Genomic DNA, 25,849 nt, shown 5'->3' with positions numbered 1-25,849 from the left:
TCGGAAATAAACCCTTATTTGTTGGGCAGACATTAAGAAGAGATTCCCAAGAAGTTTTTCTGGTCCCCAATTAGCAATCAAATATATTCTCAAAAGATTACTAGGATGTATCGCAGGGATGAGATAAAAAGGCCACCTCTAATAGAGTAAGGGAAAGATAATGGAAATTCCCCAGGTAAGATTCTGTTCGGAAATCTCCTTCACCTTTATACAATACCCTCCATCCTCTCTGCTTTTTTAAAAATCACTTTTATAGACTCACAGGTGAGGCTAAATTTATCTTCTCCCCACTCCTGAATGAAATGCCTGCAAATGTGTATGTTGGAACTGATTAATTTTCCATGGTGACATTTCAGCAAGTCAGTCTAATGCCATCTAAACAGAGCTGAGGTGACCTTTGGTCTTTACTCCTAATAACCAGGCAAAGTCCAACAGACAATCTATGGTCCTTTGTATCTGACCAGCTTTCTCCTCCTGGTATTTCTACCCTTTTTCTTTATGAATGTTGTTCAAGAGACTTTAGAATCTCCCACAAATAGAAAAGTGTTCCCTTTAAACTGCTCAAAGAATTAAATCAATAAGAGTTATCTGAGTCCCTTTGTGACCACTGTGTAGGAAGCAAATGAAGGGGTGATAAGGGTCTGGCACTGGAGAGAGGAAGATGCTTTTGGGGACCCTGTAATCCTTTATCTTCCTGTCACCATCCCTACCAGTGCATTGCTGTGCTCTTAGGGACTGTTTACTTTGTTGTAGGAAAATTGGACCCCTCTTTCAACAACAACTACAATGACAACAGCAACAACAAAATGTCCACTGAACAAAACAGAAGATGTTTTCGTCAAAGCACAAGGACAACTATTTTGATGCTGGTGTCTGCCTCTTGCTCTGGGAAGGGAGCCTTGCTGATGGCCATGAAACAGTTGCAGATTAAGTAAAGCAGGGATCAGGGAATTAAAGGTTCCAGAGTCAACATGCAAACCCACACTTATTCTAAATATAAAAACCTCTTAAGGGCAGTGGAATACATTTCTGTCTCCTCACTGCAATGTGGATGAAAGATGCAAGGACAGAGCAGGAGGAGATAAGATGAAAGATTGTGGCTTTAAGTGTCATATTAATTTATTGGCCTTATTAACTGATTAGGCTAGAGTTTCTTTTAGACTGCGTTTGCAAATTCCTTTTGGTATGCAATGCTATTTTCTGGGAAATGAAGTATACAATATCATTTAAGAACTTCAAGTACTACTGATTTAAATATTTATTAGTCTAATTTATTGGTTTTTAAACTGCTGATCTGAACATTATCCTAATTAAGTAGAGGATAAATTACCAGCAACAGAATTCCTTTGTCCCTAAGGGGAGAGTAGATCAGCTCTGGTGTGTTTTTAAAATGGAAATAAACACATTTCTATAAATTATTCTGTGGGCAGATCTACCTAAGTTGAAAATATAATATTTGATTTTTTTTATCTGGCCTTTAACTTTATGAATCACGTTCTTTTTAAGGCAATTAACAGGTAGCTAAAACAGCCATAATGGGAATGCAGTATTTCTTTAACCTCTCTTGACAATTAAGTTGATAATTCCTATGCATTTACCCCTCACATCTGCTCAGGGCATACAGCAATACTTTGTATTGATTCTCAAAATAGCTCATTCCCTGTGCACTCAGATTCACCCTGCCTCCAATTCTGAGCCTGGATTTGTATTTTAGGCTCAGGTGGCCGGCCAAAAATCCCCATCATCAACAGTTAAGAATTCTGATTAATGAGTTTTGAGGCCTGAGATTATCTTGATGCTCCAAGTTGGTTTTTGTTTGTTTGGTTTTTTGTTTAGCAGAGTTAGCTGTGGAGCCCAAGGCTCTAATGCATACTGGGCAAAATGTTTTAGCGTGCAGTTATACCTTCAGCCTGATTGCAAGTTTAAGACTTAAAAGACAAACAAACAAACAAACAAACAAACAAACAAAAAACTGTTGGGTACAGTTTCACAGAGCTTTTAATTTTCATTGATTTTTGTCTTTTGATGAGTTAGAAATGGTTCAATGGTTAAGAACACTGGCTGCTCTTCTGAAGGACCTATGCTCAAATCGCAGCATCCTTATCTTAATTTACAAACTATCTGTCACTCCTGGGGAATCACTGAGATCTCCCACCCTCTTCTGGTCTCCAAGAGTACTGCATGCAGATGACAACTCACAACAACAATTTTCTTTTTGCTGTTCGTTAGGTGTAGTGGCACACATCTGTAACTTCAGCACTCAAAGAGGGTAAGGCAAGAGGATTGTGAATTTGAAGCAAGCTTCTCTTTAAAAAAAAATCTTAAAAACCTTAAACTTCTTTTATAAATTGATTTGAAGCCTGCAATTTTCTCCAGCTGGTGGACTCATTTAGGGTAGCCATAGCTACACAGTTTAAGTTAGTACTAAGAGTCTCCTCAAGGTCGATGTTCTGTATGGAAGTGCTCTCCTAATCATTACATTCCAAGCAAGTGTTTGTTTCCTCATCAAGTCATATTTTAAAACCAAGGGAGTCCTCTTGGAGAATGGACCAGGAATGGAATTGTTTAAAGAGAATGCTGGGTGCTTGTGAGAACTCTCCAAAAATACAAGAAAAGAGTCTTGTGACCTCAGATTCTTCAAAACACAAAATCGTTCTTGGAATGTGTTTTCCTGCTCCTCCTAGGTGTAGTGTATAGGAATGAGTTTACTTCAGATTACTCATTATTGCTTGTGGGGTTATTCAATTAAATGTTTATATGCTTCTATGGAAAACATGTTTTTGCCATATGTGACTTGTCCTTCTGATTGAATACAATTTGAACCCATGAGAACTTTATTTAAGTGATCTTTCTTAACCCTCAGAATATAAGTTGTCTGATGCACTAAATACAGTTGGCTATTGCATGAGACCTTTGGTCTACCTCATTTGTCAGCTCCAGTTTCTCAGATCCGACTACCTCCAGAGTAGTAAACACAACCTTAATAATTTTAGGGGAAAATGAGTTTACTTAGGCCCCTGTTACAATACTAGCTTAAAACACTAATGTGGTTCAGTCCAGATGAAACAGAAAAGGGCTAGTCGAATTACTTTTTTAACTAATTGGTTTTGTTAATCTAAAGTTATTCTAAAACACCTGTCAACTCAGTAGTCATAACTGGGGCAGTCAATTCAGCATGAGAACTGGACTTTCTCAGTGAACTTTCTGGTTATCCATTTCTTTCATGAAAAATACATGTTCAGAAAATTTCTGTAGTCTGTTAACCACTGTGCACTATGGTTAGCTTATGATATTTTAACATAATTCAAAACCACTGAGGTTTTACGTTGCTGTGGTAGACTACATACCATATAAATATTGAAAGGGCAAAAAGTAAGCAATAAGAAATAAAAATAAAAGTCAAATACCTCTTACAATCAGGTCCGCAGCAGCAGAGAGTTTGTCCACACTTGTTTGGACCATGCAGACATATTTCCCAGCATGCTTCAGTTGGATGTTTCGGATCATCAAATCACCAGCTGAATCCTGCTGATAAAGTAGAGGAAAGTGGCTACAATTACTTTTTAATGAGCCCTAAATATCATTATCACATGAAGGACACTATGACTAATGGATTTATTTTACACCGGCTGATGAGAACATTAGTGATGCATGCCATGGCTATTAGAACTATGTGAGCCAGCCTGAGAGATAAGAACACCAATGTTGTCAGAGAGCTTATCTTCCACTGGGGCTCAGGTGTCTGGATCAGTCCGCTACCCTGCTGGCATCACTCAAAGTTACACAATGTGGCTTTTGATGGAGACTTATGGGTTCTCCTCAGCCTATTGCCTGCACTAGCATTCTGAGACTTTGAAATTCTATATTTGGAAAAAGGAGGCGAACCTCCATTTAGAGGCATCTACATTTTTCGGCAGAACCCTGTCTTGCAGCCAGCATTTTGATTGCTCTCAGGTTTGAATTAAAGGATTATGAAGGCCAGACTCTCTAAGGAAATCTTGAATCATCTAGTGTGGAATAGTGCTAATTTGTTTTCCAAATGCCAAATGCATGTTTGATTAGCAGATGAATAGGACTAATTACATCCTAGTGTAGATGCCTATGTGCCCGGCATCCACTTCTACACTGCTCACCAGAAAAACACTTTTTATAAATACAAAGTAATGTCTCTACAAGACTGTTCTACTCTGGAGTTTGGTTTCACAGCCTTGATACTGAGAGGCTTTGAGTGTAAGGATGTGACCACTTCACGGGTTAGACTAGAAATGCTCTCTTCATTCTGAATTCAAACTACAGAGCCAGAAGTTGACACGGACATTGAAGTTGCTATTTCTCCAAAGAGTGACTCTCCGTAGGATTTTGTATACACCAAGGACGTTCCAAGTGCTCTAGTTATGCTAGCACACTCAATTCCAACATGTTCTGTGTGGGGCAAGTAGTCTTGTTAGCTTATTTTCAGATGAGAAAACTCTGACACAAAATGGCTAGGCAACTTTCTGGAAGCCATGTATGCAGCAAAAGACAGTTCTGATCTCTGTTGTTTTCTGTGTATATGTATATATGTAAGGTCTATACATGTTTGTGTGTATGCTGGTACATGTATGTGGTATGTGCATGTGGAGAAGAGTACTCACTTGTCATTTGTTAAGCATTGTCCTCATTGTCATTTGACACAGGGTCTCTTACTGGCCTAAAACTTGCTAAGTAGATGAGGCTGGATGGTAGAGCAGCCAACGGAATGTGCCTGTTTCTGTCTCCTCAGATTGCGATTCCAAGCATGGGCCACCATGCCTGAGTTTTCTATGAGTTCCAGGGATTGAATTTAGGTCCCCAGGTTCAGCAGACCAGCCTCATTCCTTGTTATTGATAGTAGTTATATACTTCCCTCCAGGGAAGAACTTATCTCTATTTGAAAGCAACAAGTCCTTAGTTTCTTCTTTTGTTTCAGTAAAACAGGTCACATTCATATTTACTAGGAACAAAGAAGAAGTCAGGAGGGCCAATTGTTGCAACTGGGATCAGAAGAAGAAAGATAGGAGTATGGCGGCTGAGCCTCAGCTTGGAGACTTAATTGTTTGGGGCCCATGCCTACAATGGGATTTCATCTAAGTCTCTTAATCTGTCTGCCTCTCAGTTTATTGACCTTTCAAAGAAGGATACTTCCCCTACTGTGCGATGTTGTGAGAATCAAATGAGTCTGGATATCTATGTGAAATCTGTTCACAAACTATGAAGCATAGAGTAAATTTAAACTTGTCTTATTGATGGCCATGATCAATTTTCTTTGTGAGATAATCATGTAAAGGCCTTAAGTCTAATTCAAGAAGAGCTCAGATATTTTTTTTAATCTGAAAGTTCTTTTATTTATAACCCTATGTTCTCACCCAACTCCACTATATACTGATCACATCTCAGTATAAAAAAATGGGAAAATAATTACTAACCTAATTCATAGGGTTTTTGTGAGCATCCAGGGGCTAACATATAGTAAGGAGATGATTGATAAATGTTTAGGTACCTTTAAGGTAAAGGGAATCAGCATTCTGAACCTAAAATAGTTCACATGATGGGCCTTTAAGTACTGACTCAAATAAAAAGTAGGCCCCATAAAGGAAATGTTTGCAGAGGAGTGATTTTAAGGTAGTTGGAATACATACTTTAAAATGGAAGCCATATTGATTTCAAGGTAGAAGCCATATTGATTTGGTTGCTGTTTATGTACATTGTTGATTTGACTACATGTATATCCGTGTAAGAGTGTCAGATCCCCTGGGACAGGAGTTACAGACAGTTGTAAGCTGCTATGTAGGTACTGGAAATTGAACCTGGGTCCTCTGGAAGAGCAGCCACTGCTCTTAACTACTGAACCATCTCTCCATCCCTCACCATTTAAAGATCATTATTAAAAATCACCATATTGGTGTCTGTGGATGAAACCCAAGATGTGCTTCCAGACAGGGGCTTGGTATGGCTATCCTCTGACAGGCTCTGCTGGGACCTAAGACAGATGCAGATACAGCCAACCACTGGACTGAGCCTGGGGACCCCAGTGGAAGAGTTAGGGGAAGGGCTGAAGGAGTTGAAAGGGATTGCAATCCTATAGGAAGGACAATAGCACCAATTAGCTGGACACCTCAGAGCTTCCAGGGACTAAACCACCAACCAAAGAGTATATATGGGCTGGTCCATGGCTCCCGCTACATATGTAGCAGAGGATTGCCTCATCTGGCATCAGTGGGAGGGGAGGCCCTTGGTCCTTTGGAGGCTTCATGCCCCAGAGAAGGGGGATGTTAAAGGGTGAGGTGGGAGCAGGTAGATGGATAGGTAAGCACCCTCTTAGAGGCAAAAGGGAGGAGAGGGGATGGGGGATTTCTTGGAGGGGAGACCAGGACAGGAGATAACATTTGAAATGTAAACAAATAAAATGACTAATAAAAAATTCACCATATTGACTTTAAGGCAGAATATATGTTGATTTTTAAGGTAGAAACAGTATTGGAATTAAGGAAATATTTTTACCCTATCTCAGTTGTTCATTCTATTAACTAAAAGGTGAATGTCCAAGAAATTTACTGTAGCCTACTTTAGCACATAGCAACCTATTAAGACAATTTTGTGGTTCTATGACGAAGAGTGTGTCTTAGCTATTCTTAAACTTTGGTGAGATTTATAGCTTTAAGATCAAATTGAAAAAAAAACTTAAAGGATTGAAGTAAGAGTTTAACGGAGTGAGGTTGTTCCCTCCTCTAGAGAGATCAAACTGTTCCTGAGGACTACACTTATCTTCCTACCAAACAGAACAAAAGAGTAGCAGCGTATTTAACCCCTCTTCCAACTGGGGTCCCTGTTCTGTTTCTGAAAGAGCACTGGAGGACATCAGAGAATAATGATAACAATTTCAAAAACAAAACAACAGCTTTCCTCAAAACCCAGTCGGCTGAATCTGCCCAGCATTGTTTCATTATGCTGACGTGGGAAGCACAAATGTGTAAATGGGGCTGAGTTCAGAATGGTACACGGTTTCCTCCTCAACTGTGAAATCCTAAAATTATCACCATGGGTGACTCTGGTGACTAACCTACTTCCCTCTCTTCATTTGTAGCAGCAGAGAGGAGAGAGGTATTTCTTATATGGAAAGAAAATAAAAGCTATCATCATCATCATCATCATCATTGAGTCAAGGTCTTCCTACTGAAAGAAGGATGACCTATACTCCACAACATAACCCAAGCCTATTACAAACTCAGATCCTTCTGCTTCTGCTTCCTGAATGCTGGTATTACAGGTTTGTCCTACTAGAGATGATTGAAAGAGAGTCCTTCTGTATATGATAAGTATTCCTCGGTTCTTTGCTTCATTAAGATGTTTCCTTTGCAGCTCAGCTGAAATGGTGTATAATGGCTACTAGGTCTGATTGGCCAGGGATTTTTTTTTTAATTCCTCAACATCAATCCATGCTAATTGACTACTGATCATGAAATTCTCATAAATCTTAATTTTTATATGATTTTGTCCATGAAGTTGGTTTTAATGGGAAAAACAACTATTTTAGTTTAGTTGATAAGGGGTTTTATCAACTTACACTGCCCTGTTATTACAATTAATATTACTCTTCTCTCAGAGAATCCAGCCATTAGAGTTTTAACTATATTTTTTTCATGGTAAGTATGGGGCTAAGTGCATTTTTAGACTTTAAGGTATTCGATGTCATCAATGTTTTAATGAAGTAGAACCTCTCTCACTATGGTGGTTTGAACATTATTGGCCCATGGGAAGTGGCACCTTATAGGATAGGTGTGGCCTTTTTGGAGGAAATGTGTCACAGTGTAGGTGGGTTTTGAGGCTCTTAGTGCTCAAGTTCTGCCCTGTGTAGAAGAAAGCCTCCTCCTTGCTGTCTGCAGAAGAGAGTCTACTTCTTGATGCCTTCAGATCAAGATGTAGAACTCTCAACCATGCATGTCTGCCTGTAGGCTGCCATGCTTTCTTCAATGCCCTTTATAACAGTTGCCTTGGTCATGGTGTCTCTTCACAGTAATAAAAGCCAAATTAAGACAGTCACTAAGCTGGGCCACATAAAAGAGGTCCAGAATACTTAATAGTAGTGATCTCATCCAGCTTTACTCAACCAATATTCCAAGAGAGAATCCACCCAAACCAGAGACAGCTCTGGTGTAATGAATTAACTTCTCTCCTGTGTATCCAAAGTGATATTACTTAGATATCATCCTTAGGGGGAATTGATAGAATAGTCATTCAAATCTCTTTTAGTGTTGTGCAAGTCAAACTCTACCAAACTAAGCATGCATGTAATGGGCAAAATTATTACAATAGTTATATTGAAAATATATTCCCAATATATCCCATAGATTGTTAATTTCAGAACATCTACCTAAAGGGGCGCACAGGGGATGAGATGGGCAAATCAGTAAATCATATTTCTATGGTAGTTAAGGGAGGAAAGAGCTATTCAAATTATAGTCTCAGTTTTATACCCTGGTACTTTCTGGTTGTCCTTCCAAGAAAGTGGTCATCAGAGTGAATATTCATTACCAATGGGAATGCAGAGCTGCGATAATGCAGAAAAATAATTGTGGAAAATGTTTGTGATCGACACAAATTGTTTCTAGATTTAACATTATCTTGGCACATATTCAATGATAATATATATTGTCCTGAAAAGTAAGGCATTTCAAAAATTGAAGCATTTGGATTCAGACTCCATGGAGATGATAAATCACTTTGGTGTATTTTCAGAATCAAGGGAGCAAATACCAACTTTATGATGTTGAGTCTCCCAGAGGAGCACAGAGGAATACAATAGCAGCCTAAGTCACACAAGGAAATGATCGTTAAGATACACCAGTAACTCTTTGGTGGTATATTACATGATATGGGAGTAGAACTTGGGTTGTGAGGTTCAAAACTAAGGCATTTCATTTAGCAGATCTGGAGAAAAGGCATTTTATATAACTCCTATGAACCTCAGTTTTCTTCTTCACACACAGTAGCAAACAACTAACTTGACATCAGGTTTGCTATGCATGCTATATATCACATCATTTACTTAATAAGTGACACAGAAAAGAATAGGAATTAGCCATGTGTTCCGTGAAATAAGATGCTCCAACAATGACTTTACGTTTGTTCCCAAGTAAATCCAAACACATTAATTTGGGTCAGTTTGCAGAACCCTTGCTATATTGTTTCCTATGGATAATATGACATTAATACTTACCCCTCCAACTCTTTCAAAGTGGTCTCCATCTTTGTCGAAGTCTATCAAGTGTCCATTAAATGTCCAAGTAAACACAATGTCCAAGGAGTGATCATGTGTCACCTGGCATGGAAGAACAATGCTTTCTCCCACGGTGACATCCATGCTGGAAGGGGGAACCATCACCTTTGTTGGATCTGGAATTTGAAAGGAAACAATTAGGGCTGTGGAGGCAGCTCGGTAGTAAAGCACCCTTCTTGCATACATAAGTAAAACCCTACATTCAATCTCCAGCACCATCAAACTCTTCCCTAGCCCTCCACAAATCAAATAACAACACAGTTTATGTGGCAGTGTAGAACCTAGAACAGAAGAGACATATTTGGGTTAGTGATCTTCCTTCCACCTTCCCTCCATCCCCCTCCCTCCCCATCCCTCCCTCCCTCCTTCCCTCCTTACTTTTTTTATTAAATTATTTTATTCCTTCCTTCCTTCCTTCCTTCCTTCCTTCCTTCCTTCCTTCCTTCCTTCCTTCCCTCCTTCCTTTTTTTATTAAATTATTTTATTTATTTACATTCCAAATATTGCCCCTTTCCCGGTCCTTTCTCCTCAAATTTTTCCCCCCATCCTACACCCCCTGCTTCTGAGAAGGTGCTCCCCTACCTGCCCACCCCCACCTCACCTCCATGAGCATGCCTCTTCCTTGGGGCACTTAGCTTCTATAGAATTAGGCACAGCCTCTCCCACTGAGGCTAAACAAGGCAGTCCTCTGTTACATATGTGCTGGGGGGCCAAGGACCAGCCCATATATGCTCTTTGGTTGGTGGCTTAGTCTCTGGTAGCTCTGAGAGGTATGGATTAGTTAATACTGTTATTCTTCCTATAGGGTTGCAATCCTCTACAGCTCTTTCAGTCCTTCCCTTAACTCTTCTATAGGGGTATCTGACCTTAGTCCAATGTTTGGCTGTAAGTATCTGCATCTGTCTCAGTCAGCTGCTGGTAAAGCCTATCAGAGTCAACTGAAAATATTTATGAGCAGAAAGGATTCTAAAAATTTCTGCCACAGGATGCAAACAGTACTGAAAACTTATTAATGTATTGCTACAGGAAGGTAATAGCAAGGGATGTCTAAAATGTTGCCTCAAATGATAAACCTACACACCAAACTTGGGAGAGTAGAGTCAAATGACCAGGCTCTATTCACTGACATTTGACTTGTCAGCAAAGAGTCTTCACATACACCAAAGTCTACAGGTGTTTGAAATTGTATTTTTTTTCTTTGTTTAACTTCTCTCCTTTTGTGTTTTGAACCTATTGACTTTGAACCCATGACTTTGCATACCTTATAGCACTGAGCCACATTCTCAGCACATTTAGGGATCTTGGCCAGATTTTTTTTTTTTTTAAATGAAATCTAATGCCTGTTAACTAAGGACCAGAGAGGTGTCTCACACAAAGGATCATGCTGGCCGAGTTGTAGTACTGACAACAGCTAATTCATTAATTTAGTGCTTGTTGCCAATTCATGCTCTGAGCTCTGAAGTAGCAACAATCAATGCAAAGTAAGTCGTGCATGTCCACACACCAGAGAGGTCTCCCAGGGACCAGGGAAGATTAAACTAAGGAACTTGAAAACCTCATTAGGTCCTTGGTTTTTATCAATGTTTACTCCTTCAGCACTCTTGTTTACTGTGTTACAAATTCTGCTGCTTTTACTTGATTAATTTCCTTAAATTTGAATACAACTTCTGTATACAAATAAACAGATGGCTTCTTTCGAAAACAAACTGTCTCCCTTTCTTTGATTTTTAATTCATCATGATCACAAAGGACCTGTATTTATGATTTCTGTTTTGACAAGTCACTCTCACTATTGTTCTGAGTACAGAATTCTCAGAAGAAATTACAACCCATGATGCTGTTTGAATCTGATTGTGATTAAGTGACAATAGTAAGTAAGACCAACAGATACCCTGCAACATCCATTCTGTGCTTGTTTCCTGTTTCCAAAATGGAGAGCAACAAAGCCAGGACTCCAGAACACAGGGTGACTTGGCTACCCCTTAAGGTATTAAGAGTTTATGAAAATTATTTTATTTTCTGCACTGTTTTCTAGATAAACCAACTGCTTTGTTTAAAAACGTTCAACTACCACAAGAAACAGTTTAATCGTTAGATAATTAGATTAACAAATGTATGTGTACATGATAACACATATCCAAGCCATTTTCTGCGCTTACTTGATGAAGGGTGAAAAGATATTCTGAATTAGAGATATTGTCTATTGAGACAAGTGGTTTTGGTTATACAACAGATATACCCCCACACAGTCATGGTTATTGTAGCACTACCCACAACAACCAGATTACAAAATCAGCCTAGATATGCATTAGCAGATGAATGGGGAGGGAATAAAGAAAATGTGGTATGGAGTTTTGATTGGCCATGAAAACAGGATGAAATTACATTATTTGAAGAAAAATGGATAAAACCAGAAACCAGCATGTAAAGTGACGTAAACCAGCCTCAGAAAGACAGTTATTCATATATTTTCCCTTGTTTATGGAATCTAGATTTAATAACAATAACATATGAAGGGTGGAGGTGGTGGTGTGCTTCTTTAATCTCAGCACCCAGGAGGCTGAGGCAGGATTATCTCTGTGAGTTAAAGGCCATCTTGCTCTACATGGTGAATTCCAGGCAGGGCTATAGAAACACCCCTCTTTATACATATACATACACATATACATACACATACATCATATATACATATACATACACATATACTACACACACACAGACACAGACACAGACACACACACACACACACACACACACACACATGACATGTTGTAGAAAGGAAGGAAAGCATGAAGAAGGCAGGAAAGGACATAAGAGGGTAATAGGGATTGAATACTACCAATGCCCACGATGCACATGTATAAAAAAATGCCACAATAAAATGAATCATTTTACAGCGAATACACACTATTTAAAAATTATTGGTCCTTTTGGCTGGAACAGACACATAGCTGGTCTACTCCTGTGAAGATACCATATCCTGAGTCATCCTAGAGAAACCAGTGTACTCAAAGCAGAGAAGGAACTATTTCACTCAGAGCTGCAGGATTTAAGGATCCTAGAGGCAGCCTGAGTCATAGCAGTTCTTCCACCCAGGAGCTCAGGATCACAGGATCACAGAGACATCTGGACTCTGAGGAGTTCTGACACAAGCAAGATAACTGGAAAGACAGGCTCCAGCCAGACACAGTAAGTGCAGGTAGCACTATCGTTAACAAGATGGCGAAAGGCAAGTACAAGAACATAAGCAACAGAAACCAAAGTTACCTGGCATTATCAGAACCCAGATCTTCCACCGTAGCAAGCCCTGGACACTTCATCACACCGAAAAAGCAAGATTCAGAATTAAAATCACTTCTCATGATGATGATAAAGGACTTTAAAAAGAACACAAGTATCTCCGTTAAGGAAGTACAGGAGAACACAGGTAAACAGGGAGAAGCGCTTAAAGAGGAAACAGAAAAATCCCTTAAAGAACTTCAAGAAAACACAACCAAATTGGTGAAATAATTAAACAAAACCACCCAAGATCTAAAAATGGAAGTAGAAACAATAAAGAAATCTCAAAGGGAGACTACCCTGGAGATAGAAAACCTAGAAAAGAAATCAGGAGTCATAGATGCAAGCATCACCAACAGAATACAAGACATAGAAGAGAGAATCTCATGTGCAGAAGATAGCATGAAAAACATTGACACAACTGTCAAGGAAAATGCAAAATTCAAAACACTACTAACCCAAAACATCCAGGAAATCCAGGACACAATGAGAAGATCAAACCTAAGGATAATAGGTATAGATGAGAGTGAAGATTCCCAACTTAAAGGGCCAATAAACATCTTCAACGAAATTATAGAGAAAAACTTCCTTAACCTAAAGAAAGAGATGTCCATGAACATACAAGAAGCCTACAGAACCCGAAATAGACTAGACCAGAAAAGAAATTCCTCCCGTCACATAATAATCAAAACATCAAATGCACAGAACAACAACAACAACAACAAAAACTAGAAGCAGTAAGGGAAAAAAGTAAAGTAACATATAAAGGCAGACCTATAAGAATTACACCAGACTTCTCACCAGAGACTGTAAAAGCCAGAAGAGCCTGGACAGATATCATACAGACCCTAAGAGAACACAAATGCTAGCTCAGACTACTATACCCAGAAAAACTCTCAATTACCATAGATGGAGAAACCAAGATATTCCATGACAAAACCAAATGTACACAATATCTTCCCACAAATCCAGCACTTCAAAGGATAATTGGTGGAAAGCTCCAAAACAAGGAGGGAAACTACAGCCTAGAAAAAGCAAGAAATCTTCCAACAACCCCAAAAGAAGATAGCTAAAAAAACATAATTCCACATCCAATAACAAAAATAACAGGAAGCAACAATCATTTTTCCTTAATATCTCTTAACATCAATGGACTCAACTCCCCAATAAAAAAGAAGGAGACTATCAGACTGGATACATAAACAGGACCCAGAATTTTGCTGCATACAGGAAACACACCTCGGTGACAAAGACAGACACTACCTCAGAGTAAAAGGATGGAAAACAATTTTCCAAGCAAATGGTCCCAAGAAACAAGCTGGAGTAGCCATTCTTTTTATTTTTTTCTAAATTGGAAATTTTATTTGTTCAATACACCAAATAGGATGCAAGCACTGTCATGACAAATATACAGAAATATGCAGATCAACATCCAACAGTAATTTAGTTTAGGAAACTTTAAAGGAAATCTCTTTAATGTTATGACAACGTACTCCCAAGAATCTCTTCTTCAGTTAATCATACATTTCAATAAAATAAAGAGTTATAAATTTAAGTGGAAGTCAGCTTGTAAATTCTTTGGTTTGGTTTGGTTTTTCGAGACAGGGCTTCTCTGTGTAGCCCTGGCTGTCCTGGAACTCACTCTGTAGACCAGGCTAGCCTCGAACTCTCGAACTCAGAAATCCGCCTGCCTCTGCCTCCCAAGTGCTGGGATTAAAGGCGTGCGCCACCACCGCCCGGCCAGCTTGTAAATTCTTAAAAATAAAACTCCAACTCTATAATCCATGCCAGTGAAACTTGTAACTAAATTTCCAAGTAAGTGCAAAGGAGATGAAACAGTCAGTGACTCTTTTTGCTTAACCAGTCAAGGAAAATGGTTCCTGCAGCACAGCAGGCAAGCTGTTGTGCTGACTCATCTACAACAGTGTACTAAATTCAAACTGCTAACCTCTCATCATTAGTATGGCACATTTTGGTCCATGATATGTATGTGTTTAATGTAAGACATATCACAATTTGTTACAGAGACACATAGATAACTGTTGTTTTAAATATATATATATATAAAAGCCAGGTATACTTCCACATACAAAGACAGGTCCTGGGGAGGAATTTATAGGAAGTAGTAGTAGTAGTCTGGGGTGAGCTGGGTCACATGAGGCTCTCCACGATGAGATGCTGGGTCAAACTGAAGAAAAGAGTACTTTAAAGTGGAGTAGCCATTCTAATATCAAATAAAATCGACTTTTAACCAAAAGTAATCAAAAAAGATAAGGAAGGACACGTCATACTTGTCAAAGGAAAGATCTACCAAGATGAACTCTCAATTCTGAACATCTATGCTCCAAATGCAAGGGCACCCACATACATAAAAGAAACTTTACTAAATTTCAAAGCACAAATTGTACCTCACACAATAATAGTCTGGGATTTCAATACCCCACTCTCAGCAATGGACATGTCATGGAAACAGAAACTAAACCGAGACACTTTGAAATTAAAAGAAGTTATGAACCAAATGGATTTAACAGATATCTATAGACCATTTCATCCTAAAACAAAAGAATATACCTTTTTCTCAGCACCTCATAGTACCTTCTCCAAGATAGACCATATAGTTGGTCACAAAACAGGCCTCAACAGATACAAAAAGACTGAAATAATCCCTTGCATCCTATCAGATCATCACGGACTAAGACTGCTCTTTAATAATGACAAAACCAATGGAAAACCCACATGCACATGGAAACTGGACAACTTTCTACTCAAAGATGACTTGGTCAAGGAAGAAATAAAAAAAGAAATTAAAGACTTTTTAGAATTTAATGAAAATGAGGGCACATCATGCCAAAACTTGTGGGACTCCATGAAAGCAGTGCTAAGAGGAAAACTCATAGCTCTAAGTGCCTACAAAAAGAAACTGGAGAGAGCATACACTAACAACTTGACAGCTCACCTGAAAGCTCTAGAACAAAAAGAGGCAAATTCACCCAAGAGGAGTAGACTGCAGGAAATAATCAAACTCAGGGCTGAAATCAACCAAGTAGAAACAAAAAGAAGTATACAAAATATCAACAAAACCAGGAGTTCCTTGAGAAAATCAACAAGATAGATATATCCTTAGCCAGGCTAACCAGATGCCATAGATACAGTATCCAAATTAATAGAATCGGAACTGAAAAGGGAGACATAACAACAGAAACTGAGGAATAGCAGTAGTCATTAAAAGACTCCCCACCAAAAAAAGTCCAGGACCAGATGGTTTTAATGGAGAATTCTATCAGATCCTCAAGGAAGACCTAATACCAATTCTCTTCAAACTATTCCACAAAATAGAAACAGAAGAAACATTACCCAATTTGTTCTATGAAGCCACAATCACGCTCTTACCTAAACTTCACAAAGACCCAACAAAGACAAGAGAACTTCAGACTTATCACCCTTATGAATAGAGATGCAAAAATACTCAATAAAATTCTCACAAACCGAATCCAAGAACACATCAAAACAATCATCCATCATGATCAAGTAGGCTTTATCCCAGGAACACAGGGATGGTTCAATATTCAAAAATCCATCAATGTAATCCACTATATAAACAAACTCAAAGAAAAAAACCATATGATCATCTCACTAGATGTAGGGAAAGCATTTGACAAAGTTCAACATCCCTTCATGGTAAAAGTCTTGGAAAGATCAGGAATTCAAGGCCCATATCTAAACATAGTAAAAGCAATATACAGCAAGCCAGTAGCCATCATCAAACTAAATGGAGAGAAACTTGAAGCAATCCTACTAAAATCAGGCACTAGACAAGGCGGCCCACACTGTCCCTAACTGTTTAATACAGTACTCGCAGTCCTAGCCAAAGCAATTAGACAAGAAAAGAAAGTCAAAGAGATACAAATAGGAAAGGAAGAAGTCAAAATATTACTATTTGGAGGAGATATGATAGTATACTTAAGTGTCCCTAAAACTTCCACCAGAGAACTCCTAAACCTGATAAACAACTTCAGCAAAGTGGCCGAATATAAAATCAACTCAAACAAATCAGTAGCCTCCCTCTACTCAAAGAATAAACAGGCTGAGAAAGAAATTAGGGAAAAGACACTCTTCACAATAGTCACAAATAATATAAAATATCGTGGTGTGAATCTAACCAAGCAAATGAAAGATCTGTATCACAAGAACTTCAAGTTTCTGAAGAAAGAAATCATATAAGGTCTCAGAAGATGTAAAGATCTCCCATGCTTGTGGATTGGCAGAATTAATATAGTAAAAATGGTCATCTTGCTAGAAGCAATCTACAGATTCAATGCAATCCCCATCAAAATTCTGAATCAATTCTTCATAGTGATAGAAAGAGCAATTTGCAGATTCATTTGGAATAACAAAAAAACCAGGATAGTGAGAACTATTCTCAACAATAAAAGAACTTCTGGGGGGAATCACCATCCCTGACCTCAAGCTGTACTACAGAGCAATAGTGATAAAAACTGCATGGTATTGGTACAGAGACAGGCAGGAAGATTAGTAGAATATAATTGAAGATCCAGAAATGAACCCACACACCTATGGTCACTTGATCTTTCACAAAGGAGCTAAAACCATCCAGTGGAAAAAGGACAGTATTTTCAACAATTGGTGCTGGTTCAAATGGAGGTCATCATGTAGAAGAATGCAAATCGATATATTCTTATCTCTGTGTACAAAGCTTAAGTCTAAATGGATAAAGGACCTTCACATAAAACCAGATACACAGAAACTAATACAAGAGAAGGTGGGGAAGACCCTGGAATAAATACCTAGGCACAGGGGAAAAGTTCCTGAACAGAATACCAATGACTTATGCTCTAAGATCAAAAATTGACAAATAGGGCCTCAAAAAATTGCAAAGCTTCAGTAAGGCAAAGGACACTGTCAATAGGACAAAATAGCAACCAACAGATTGAGAAACGTTCTTTACCACTCCTACATCTGATAGAAGGCTAATATCCAATATATACAAAGAACTCAAGAAATTAGACTCCAGACAACCAAATAACCCTATAAAAATGGGGTACAGGGCTAAACAAAGAATTCTCAACTGAGGAAACTCGAATGACTGAGAATCACCTAAAGAAATGTTCAATATCCTTAGTCATCAAAGAAATGCAAATCAAAACAACCCTGAGATTACTCCTCACATCAGTCAGAATGGCTAAGATCTAAAACTCAGGTGATAGCAGATGCTGGTGAGGATGTGGAGAAGGAGGGACACACCTCCATTGTTGGTTGGATTACAAGCTGGTGCCACCACCCTGGAAATCAGTCTGGTGGTTCCTCAGAAAATTGGACATAGCATTACCTGAGGACCTAGCTATACCACTCCAGGGTATGTTATATGTTGGAGAAGATGCTCCAACATATAACAAGGACACATGCTACACTATGTTCATAGCAGTCTTATTTATAATAGCCAGAAGCTGGAAAGAAATCAGATGTCCTTCAACAGGGGAATGGATACAGAAAATGTGGTGCATTTACACAATGGAATATTACTCAGCTATTAAAAACAAAGAATATGAGAAATTCCTAGGTAAATGGATGGAACTAGATATCATCCTGAGTGAGGTAAGCCAATCACAAAAGAACACACATAGTATTCACTCACTGATTATTGGACATTAGCCCAGAACCTTGAAATACCCAAGATTCAACTCACAGGCCACATGAAGCTCATGAAGAAGGAAGATCAAGTGGGGGTGCTTCGGTTTTTCTTAGAAGAAGTAACAAAATACTCAAGGGGCAAATATGGAGACAAAGTGAGGGACAGAAACTGAAGGAGGGGCCATCTGGAGACCATTCCACCTGGGTATCCATTCCATGTGCAGTCACCAAAGGTAGATGCTGATATGGAAGTCAGAAAGTGCTTGCTGACAAGAGCCTGATATAGATGTCTCCTTAGAGGTCTGCAAGAGTCTGACATATTCAGAGGCAGATGCTCACAGCTAACCATTGAACAGATCATGGGGTTCCCAATGGAGGAGTTAGAGTGAAGACTATAGGAACTGAAAGGGTTTGCAGCCCCATGAGGAGAGCAACAATACCAACCAACCAGAGCTCCCAGGGTCTAAACCACTAGCCAGGGATCACTTAGGGAGGGACCCATGGCTACAGCTGTGTATGTAAGGGAGGATGGCCCTGTTGGGAATAAGTCGGAGAAGAGATCCTTGGTCTCATGAAGGCTGGATGCCCCAGGGGGTGGGTATTTGAGGGTGGGGAGGTGGGAGTGGGTGGGTAGGTAGGGGCACATTCACAGAGAAGCAGGAGGAGGGGTGAGGGGATAGAGGGTTCCTGGGCTGGAAGGGAAGGGAATGGGGTAAGGGGATAACATATGAAATGTAAATAAAACATCCAACAAAAAATAAAAGAAAGAAAGTCATCTGCAGAAGTCACTATTTTGAAGAAGTACAGGATGGTGCGAAGACAGTGATTTTTTTTAATACCCCAGCAATTATTAACTCATGCATGTGAATAACAATTTCCCAGATTTATGGGTTTAGACCTTGGAAAGAGTATGTTGAATCAAGCTTTGTTGGCTATAGCTTTGTGTCAAGTTACAGATTTCAACAACTAATATTAAACACAATGAAAAGATTGTAAAATAAAAAGATATTACTGCAAAAAAAAAGAAGGGGTAACAAAATACTCAAGAGAGAAAATATGGAGACAAAGTGTGGGACAGAAACTGAAGGAGGGGCCATCTGGAGACCATTCCACCTGGGTATCCATCCCATGTGCAGTCACCAAAAGTAGACACTAATGTGGATGCCAGGAAGTGCATGCTGACAGGAGCCTGATATAGCTGTCTCCATAGAGGTCTGCCAGAGCCTCACATATACAGAGGTGGATGCTCACAGCTAACCATTGAGCTGATCATGGGGTTCCCAATGGAGTAGTGATAGTGAAGACTGAAGGAGCTGAAAGTGTTTGTGGCTCCATGAGGAGAGCAACAATACCAACCAACCAGATCTCCCAGGATCTAAACCACCAGCCTGGGAGCACATAGGGAGGGACCCATAGCTCCAGCTGCATATGTAGGGGAGGATGACATTGTCAGGCATAGTTGGATGAGGAAGTAGTTGGTCCACTGAAGGCTGGATGCCCCAGTGTGGGGGAAATCGTGGGTGAGGAGGTGAGAGTGGGAGGGTGGGTGGGGGCATATTCTTATAGAAGCAAGAGGAGGGGGGATTGGATAAGGGGTTCCTCGGTGATGGGAAATGGGGAAAGGGGTTACATCTGAAATGTAAATAAAATTCCAATAAAATAAATTAAAAAAATTATTATCCTATGGGAAAATAATTTCATTAAAATGTTAATGTGTCTTTCCATGAGTACAAGCATGCACATACTTGGTGCACATACAGAAGTAGAAGTAGAAAGATAACTTTGTGTGCCAGTCTTTGCTCTCTACTCTGCTTGACACAGAATCCCTTTGTTGTTCATTTGTGCATGCCTGCATGGCTGGCTGGTGAGTCTCTGAGATTTCTTTTATCCCCATACCCTGTCACATGGTAGGAATTCTGGAACTACAGATACAAAACACACATACAGCTTTATATGTGTTTAGGGACTTGAACTTAGATTCTCATATTTGCATGGAAAACAATTCACCCACTGAGCCATCTCCTTAAGCCCAATGATTCTAGTTTTGATGTTGTTTTCTGAATATCATGTCTTCCACTTTGCTTTAAAATTTCTTTTCACATCAATGTCAATGCTAAGATATTGTCTTGGTACTTATTAAGGAAGTGTGTGTGTGTGTGTGTGTGTGTGTGTGTGCACGCGAGTATATGTGTGTATGTGTGAGAGTGAGTGAGTATGTGTTTGTGTGTATGTGTGCTTTTGTGTGTACATGTGTTTACTCATTGTGAGTCACTTGTGAGCATATTTCCTAACTGATGGTTGTGATGCTGTGGTTTGGTAGCATTATGTCTTCTCTTTTTAAATTTTAATTTCTTTTTTAGGAAGGAGCTTTAAAAAGTATAGGTCTTTAAAGGCTTGGAACTTGCCAAAGAGCTAATAGCTAGTTTACTTTTAATGACTTAAGGGAAAATGTACAGAGAACTGCTTTTAATAATAGCTAAATGCCACAGCAAAGGCTTTTGATAAGTGATGATAATAATCCTGGGGGTCACAACCTTGTGGATAATCTTCAGCACTCTATAGTTGGCCCCTATTCTTCAATAAAAATAAAATCAATGCTGGATAAACTAACTTATCAATTTTTTTGTAAGATGTATATTTAAAAGGATGTCCTAAATATTAAATGAACATCAAGATTCTAGGTGACTCTGGCTGTACCATGTTTGTTTGTTTTTTTTAAATCTAGGATGAAATTTAACTTGGATAACAGCAAAAGGCTGCACTTTGGGAAATTAGCAACCTCAGTATATATTACAGGATTGGCAGTGCACAAAGACAAGATGAATATTTCAGTATGTGTGGTAACCATGTAACTGCCAAAGGAAGCTAATGCAATCCTAGGCTGCACTCATTGCTTGTGTTACTTCAATTTGAGGAGGTAATAATCCAGATTCATTTTGCATTAGTCAGGGTACAGCTAACCACTACTGTCCTTTGGATTCACTGACAGATTAGTACAACCACATAACTGAAGAACCTAATTCATGTAAACAGCAAATATCACTGAGGGTGTTCAGTACAAGAAACAGATATTAAGAGATGTGTGATAGTAGCTTTCAAACCCATGAAGGGTTAACAAGCAGAAGCTTAGTTGCTTAATTTTGGTTTTGCCCACTGTAGAAAGGAAAGAGCAACAGCACTATTTTAGATCTGCATAAGAAAGGGATTTCTAATCTTGTCATCTTTCTAACAGGAAAATGGGTTTCCTGTGAGCATCATGGATCCTCATTTAGAGAGGTATCCAAATGGATGATTGGACTATTAGAAATGGACACAAAGTTATGTTGATGTGCAGTCAGGCTGAACAAGGTCGGTTGCATCTTATACTTGCTGTTTTCCCCCTTCCATCAGGACCAGCCACACAATGGTGTCTGCCTGGCTTCTTCGCCTTTACCATTTTCCCATGTGTGACTGATGGGTAGTTTGTGGGAAGGTATTTTGAATTTATACAGAAAATTCCTGCCTGCATCAACTTCTTCTATGATGGCTGTCAAATTATTCACATATAGCAGGTAACATTCTCCTCTAGGGAGGAGCATTCTTGTGTCTCTGATGTGATCTCTCTGTTCTATTACATACAGAAATTGACAACTCAGAACTTCTTTTATTCAACAGTTTATAGGGTATAACTGTCATTATTTTAATGCTTAAAAATTCCCCATTTTGGCCAAAGGAATCCTTTGAGGTTGGGGTCTTTGTCCTGTGGGCATTTTCTTACATTCTTGTTCAAAAAGATGTTCTAGACCCCTCTTTTATAGTGTGTGATACACACACACATACCCACATGTATGCACACACAGAGAGAGGGAAAAGGGAGAGTAGGGGGGAGAGAGAGAGAGAGAGAGAGAGGGAGAGGGAGAGGGAGAGGGAGAGGGAGAGGGAGAGGGAGCGCGCGAGGCAGCGTGCGTGGGAGAGGGAGAGGGAGAGGGAGAGAGAGAGAGAGAGTTAAAGCTTATCATTCTTCAGCTAAGCGGTGCTGGATTACCAGCACAGACACATGTAGCCATTTCCAGCATTTCTCAGTGACATGTGTGCTGGGGATTGAAATTGTGTCCTTACGCTTTCATGGCAAGTGCTTGCCCAGTGATTCCTCAGCCCTAGGCTTATCTTACATTTCCTGTTTTATATCCCTAGAATCAATCACTTCTTCAAGCAACCCTGGTATTTTTTCGTTGAATAGTTTTTTGGAGAAACCCAGTTAGTGACACTCAACATGCTCATTCTTAGTGACATCATCTTACACAACACAACACAACACAACACAACACACACACACACATACACACACTGCATGTATATACACAAGTGCACACATATAAATATTTATAGTTTTAAATATATCCTATTCTACAAATAATTCTTTATGGTCTTGAGTTTCTCTTTGTGTTGTTGTCCTTATGATTAACCCCCTAACCTTGCTCTCTACCTTCTCTGCACCATTCTGTGCCTATCCATGACCATTTTGTGTCCTAGATTCTGGGCCCATAGACGCATCAGTCCATAAAACTCTCCAACTCATCTGATCATCCTTAATGATAAGGCATTCTGATTTTTTTCTTTGTACTAAGAAAGGAAAAGAAGGGAAGGCCATATAGTTTGAATTTTATTTAGCATGTATATATATTCAAAACACATCACCAGGGGTTGAAGAAATGTCTAATCTGCTAATGTGTTTGCTCCACAAGTACAAGGACTATCATTTTGATCCCCAGTACCCGCATAATGTCATTTGGGGGTGGTAGCCACACGACTTCCAACACACAAAGATGAGGATCCTTGAAGAAAGTTGACTAGTCAGACTAGCTAGATCAACAAAAGACCCTACCTCAGATAGTAAGGTGTAGAATGACCAAAGGAAATTTCCAATATCAATCTGGAGCCTTAACACACACATACACTCATGTGTGCTTGCAAACATGTGTATCCATGCACTTGAGGACATTCATAATGCATGAATACATATACATACATACATCCGCATGAGAAAAAAATAGAATAAAATACACCACCAAACACTAGAACTTAAAAGACAGTTAGCTCTAATTAGAGAGCAGGTACCTTTAAAACCTGATCTTTTATAATACTTATAATAAAGAATAAACAGAGTTATAGAACAGCCAGGGCTACTGAGAAATGTCTCAAAACAAAACAAAACCAAAAACATGAACATATATATGAATAAAAATATGTACACACAAAAAGAATAAACAGAATGAACTATTCCACTAAAATTTAAACAATGAGTTGATATACAAATAAATACTTATTCTCAGGGGCTTACAATATACTTAGGTTTTAGAGACCTATTCATCCTTAAATTAAAAAAAAACTGAATTCATTTTCTAATTATTACACTCTGTTCAGTCATTATATTGTATGCTTTAATCTTTCTTTCTTTTTATTCTTTCTTTCCTTTTTTTGGATAGTGTTGTGCTATGCTGCCTGACCTGCCCTGGAATTCCCCTTTTGCTCATCTTCTAGAGTGTTAGGATTACAGAAAGGTGCCACTACTTGACCACTGTCTTAGATTCTATACTGTAACACTCACACTAACTGGAGAGCATGCACATACACACATAAACACGGTACACAGCACCCATGCGCACATGTATAATTTGCACTTTTCTCCTAGAGTTACTTAGATAAAATCATCCCTTCTGTTGGGGAGCTGAATGGGCACATGAGATGGATGAAGTATCAAGGTCCTTGAGAAATCTATGCATGTTTTCCTTTGTCACATTGTTTTATTATTGCTATTTACAAGTGTGAATTCCATACCCCACCCCAACCTGTAGAAAACAAAGACATGATCAAATCACAAGAAAGAAAAGGAAATATTTCTACAATAGTATCCTGAATCACAAAGAGTACGCCCGCCCACAAAGGACATAGGATCCTCTGCCTCTTTGGGAGTAGGACCAGCTTACAAATCTAGATAACCTTCATTCAGCACATAGTAGCTAATTAAAGATTCCTTTGAGTGATTCTCTCCCAGCTCTGCCTGTCTCCAACAGTGGTTCCATTTCTCCCAAACTATAAGCATCAAAAGGACAAAAATAAAGCTGCCCAATTAAAAGCACAGAGAAGCTTCCCTAGAATCAGCATGAAAGGGATGCTGACGGATCAGAATTGCCTTCATTTGCATGGCAGGCATTGCAGGCAGGTCCAGGGGAGGAGGGGTGTAGGACACTGTTCTATGGGTCTCTAACCTGGTGACCTAAAGAGGGCATCAGTGTGTAAACCCTTTCCTGAATCCAGGCATTTAATTGGTGCCTTGATTTTTTTCTGAGCAACATGATAAAAGAAAACAACTCAGTCATTCTGAGTAGAAATTGGAGGCTCCTTTGTACAGCAATTTATAAATCACCTCTAAGAGAACACTTTTGGTCTGTTATCAAGGAACTGAGAAAATAAATACAAAAGAGAGCAGTTTAATAGAGTGACTGACACAAATAGAAATGTCACAAGCCAACCAAGGGTGGCAAGTTTGTTGTACAGCAATCACGCTTGTGATTATCAGGTTAGTGAATTTTCCTGGTTCCAATGTGTAGCAGAGAGTGCTTACTTAGTTACAAGAACAGTATTGTTCGAAGGACACCAAAGCACAGTTGATTGTTTCGCAAGTCTTGGCTCAACTATTGATATCAAGTTGTTTGTTTTTAAGAACAAGTTATAACGTGTCTGAAAATCATTCATACCCCACCCACTTACTCTTCATTTTGCATGCCACCAGGGAAAGCAAACTTCTAGCTTTTAGATTTGCATAGTGTTGAAGTCTTATGGTTTCTCTGTTAGGATGTCTTTCTAAATGCAAAGAATTTTCTGAAGGTGTCCAAGCCTCTACAATCAATAAAAATACTCTTAAATCAGACTAAATGAGTCGGGTGGAGAATTGGCTAAGTTTATCATCTCAGTTTGACATTTACTTTTCGAAGTTTTCTTTATGATTTAAAAGAAATAGCAATCTAAAACGATGTTAAAAATGCTTCTCAATGACAAATTAAATAAAGACCATCTTTAAGTTAAAGTATAATTAGATTCAGTCTACGACACCTCTACAGTTGTGATGGAACATTAAAAAGAATCATACACATTTACATCAAGTAATGACTAGATTTTTTTTTTTCTGTTCAGGAAGGAGGATTTATAAGTGTGTTTCTTTCACTTACTACACACTAGTAATTCCACCATGAATCACTGGGCAAGGGGTCCTCAAAGAGTCTCATTAGTGTCAATAAGACAGAGTGAGTCACACCATAAGCAACACAAAAATAAGGTACAATAAGGTCTTTGTTGATTAAAGAAATACAGTCTTGCTTTTGAGAGGCATTTCCGGCATCTCCTGATCCAAAATAAGAGAGCGTTTTGCTAGACTTCATAAGAGATGGCATGTATTTCTTGAGACAATAACAATGGATTTGAAGACAAAGCTTTTTTGGCTTGTCTACAAGCAAAGTAACCCTTGAGCACCCATCCTCATTCACACACAGGCTTCAGTGTAAAGGAAGGATGAATATCTTAGACAGTAGATGGTGCTACAGCTTCGTAGAATGAGTACACAGCCTTTCGATCTGTTTAACCTGCTCC

General features: G+C 39.0%; 1 protein-coding gene across 2 annotated transcripts in view; it reads right to left on the bottom strand.

Moving 5' to 3' along the window:
* Window positions 1-9,394, bottom strand: part of LOC114625643 (contactin-4) — a 36,553-nt gene extending 27,159 nt beyond the window's left edge. Inside the window, exons 1-2 of one of the 2 annotated variants that reach the window (XM_028773002.1) lie at window positions 9,236-9,394; window positions 3,408-3,528 (exon numbers count right to left, since the gene is read on the bottom strand). In XM_028773002.1, the coding sequence (XP_028628835.1) occupies window positions 3,408-3,528; window positions 9,236-9,379 (265 nt within the window). In that variant the 5' untranslated portion in view covers window positions 9,380-9,394. The remainder of the gene's footprint in view (window positions 1-3,407; window positions 3,529-9,235) is intronic. The other variant, XM_028773003.1, reaches the window with a different exon arrangement.
* Between the last annotated feature and the right edge of the window lie 16,455 nt (window positions 9,395-25,849).

This window comes from Grammomys surdaster, unplaced genomic scaffold (assembly GCF_004785775.1).
Source record: "Grammomys surdaster isolate TR1022 unplaced genomic scaffold, NIH_TR_1.0 220, whole genome shotgun sequence".
Lineage (NCBI taxonomy): Eukaryota > Metazoa > Chordata > Mammalia > Rodentia > Muridae > Grammomys > Grammomys surdaster.
Note: the sequence above shows the minus strand (reverse complement) of the source record. Positions and strands in the feature narration are given on the sequence as shown.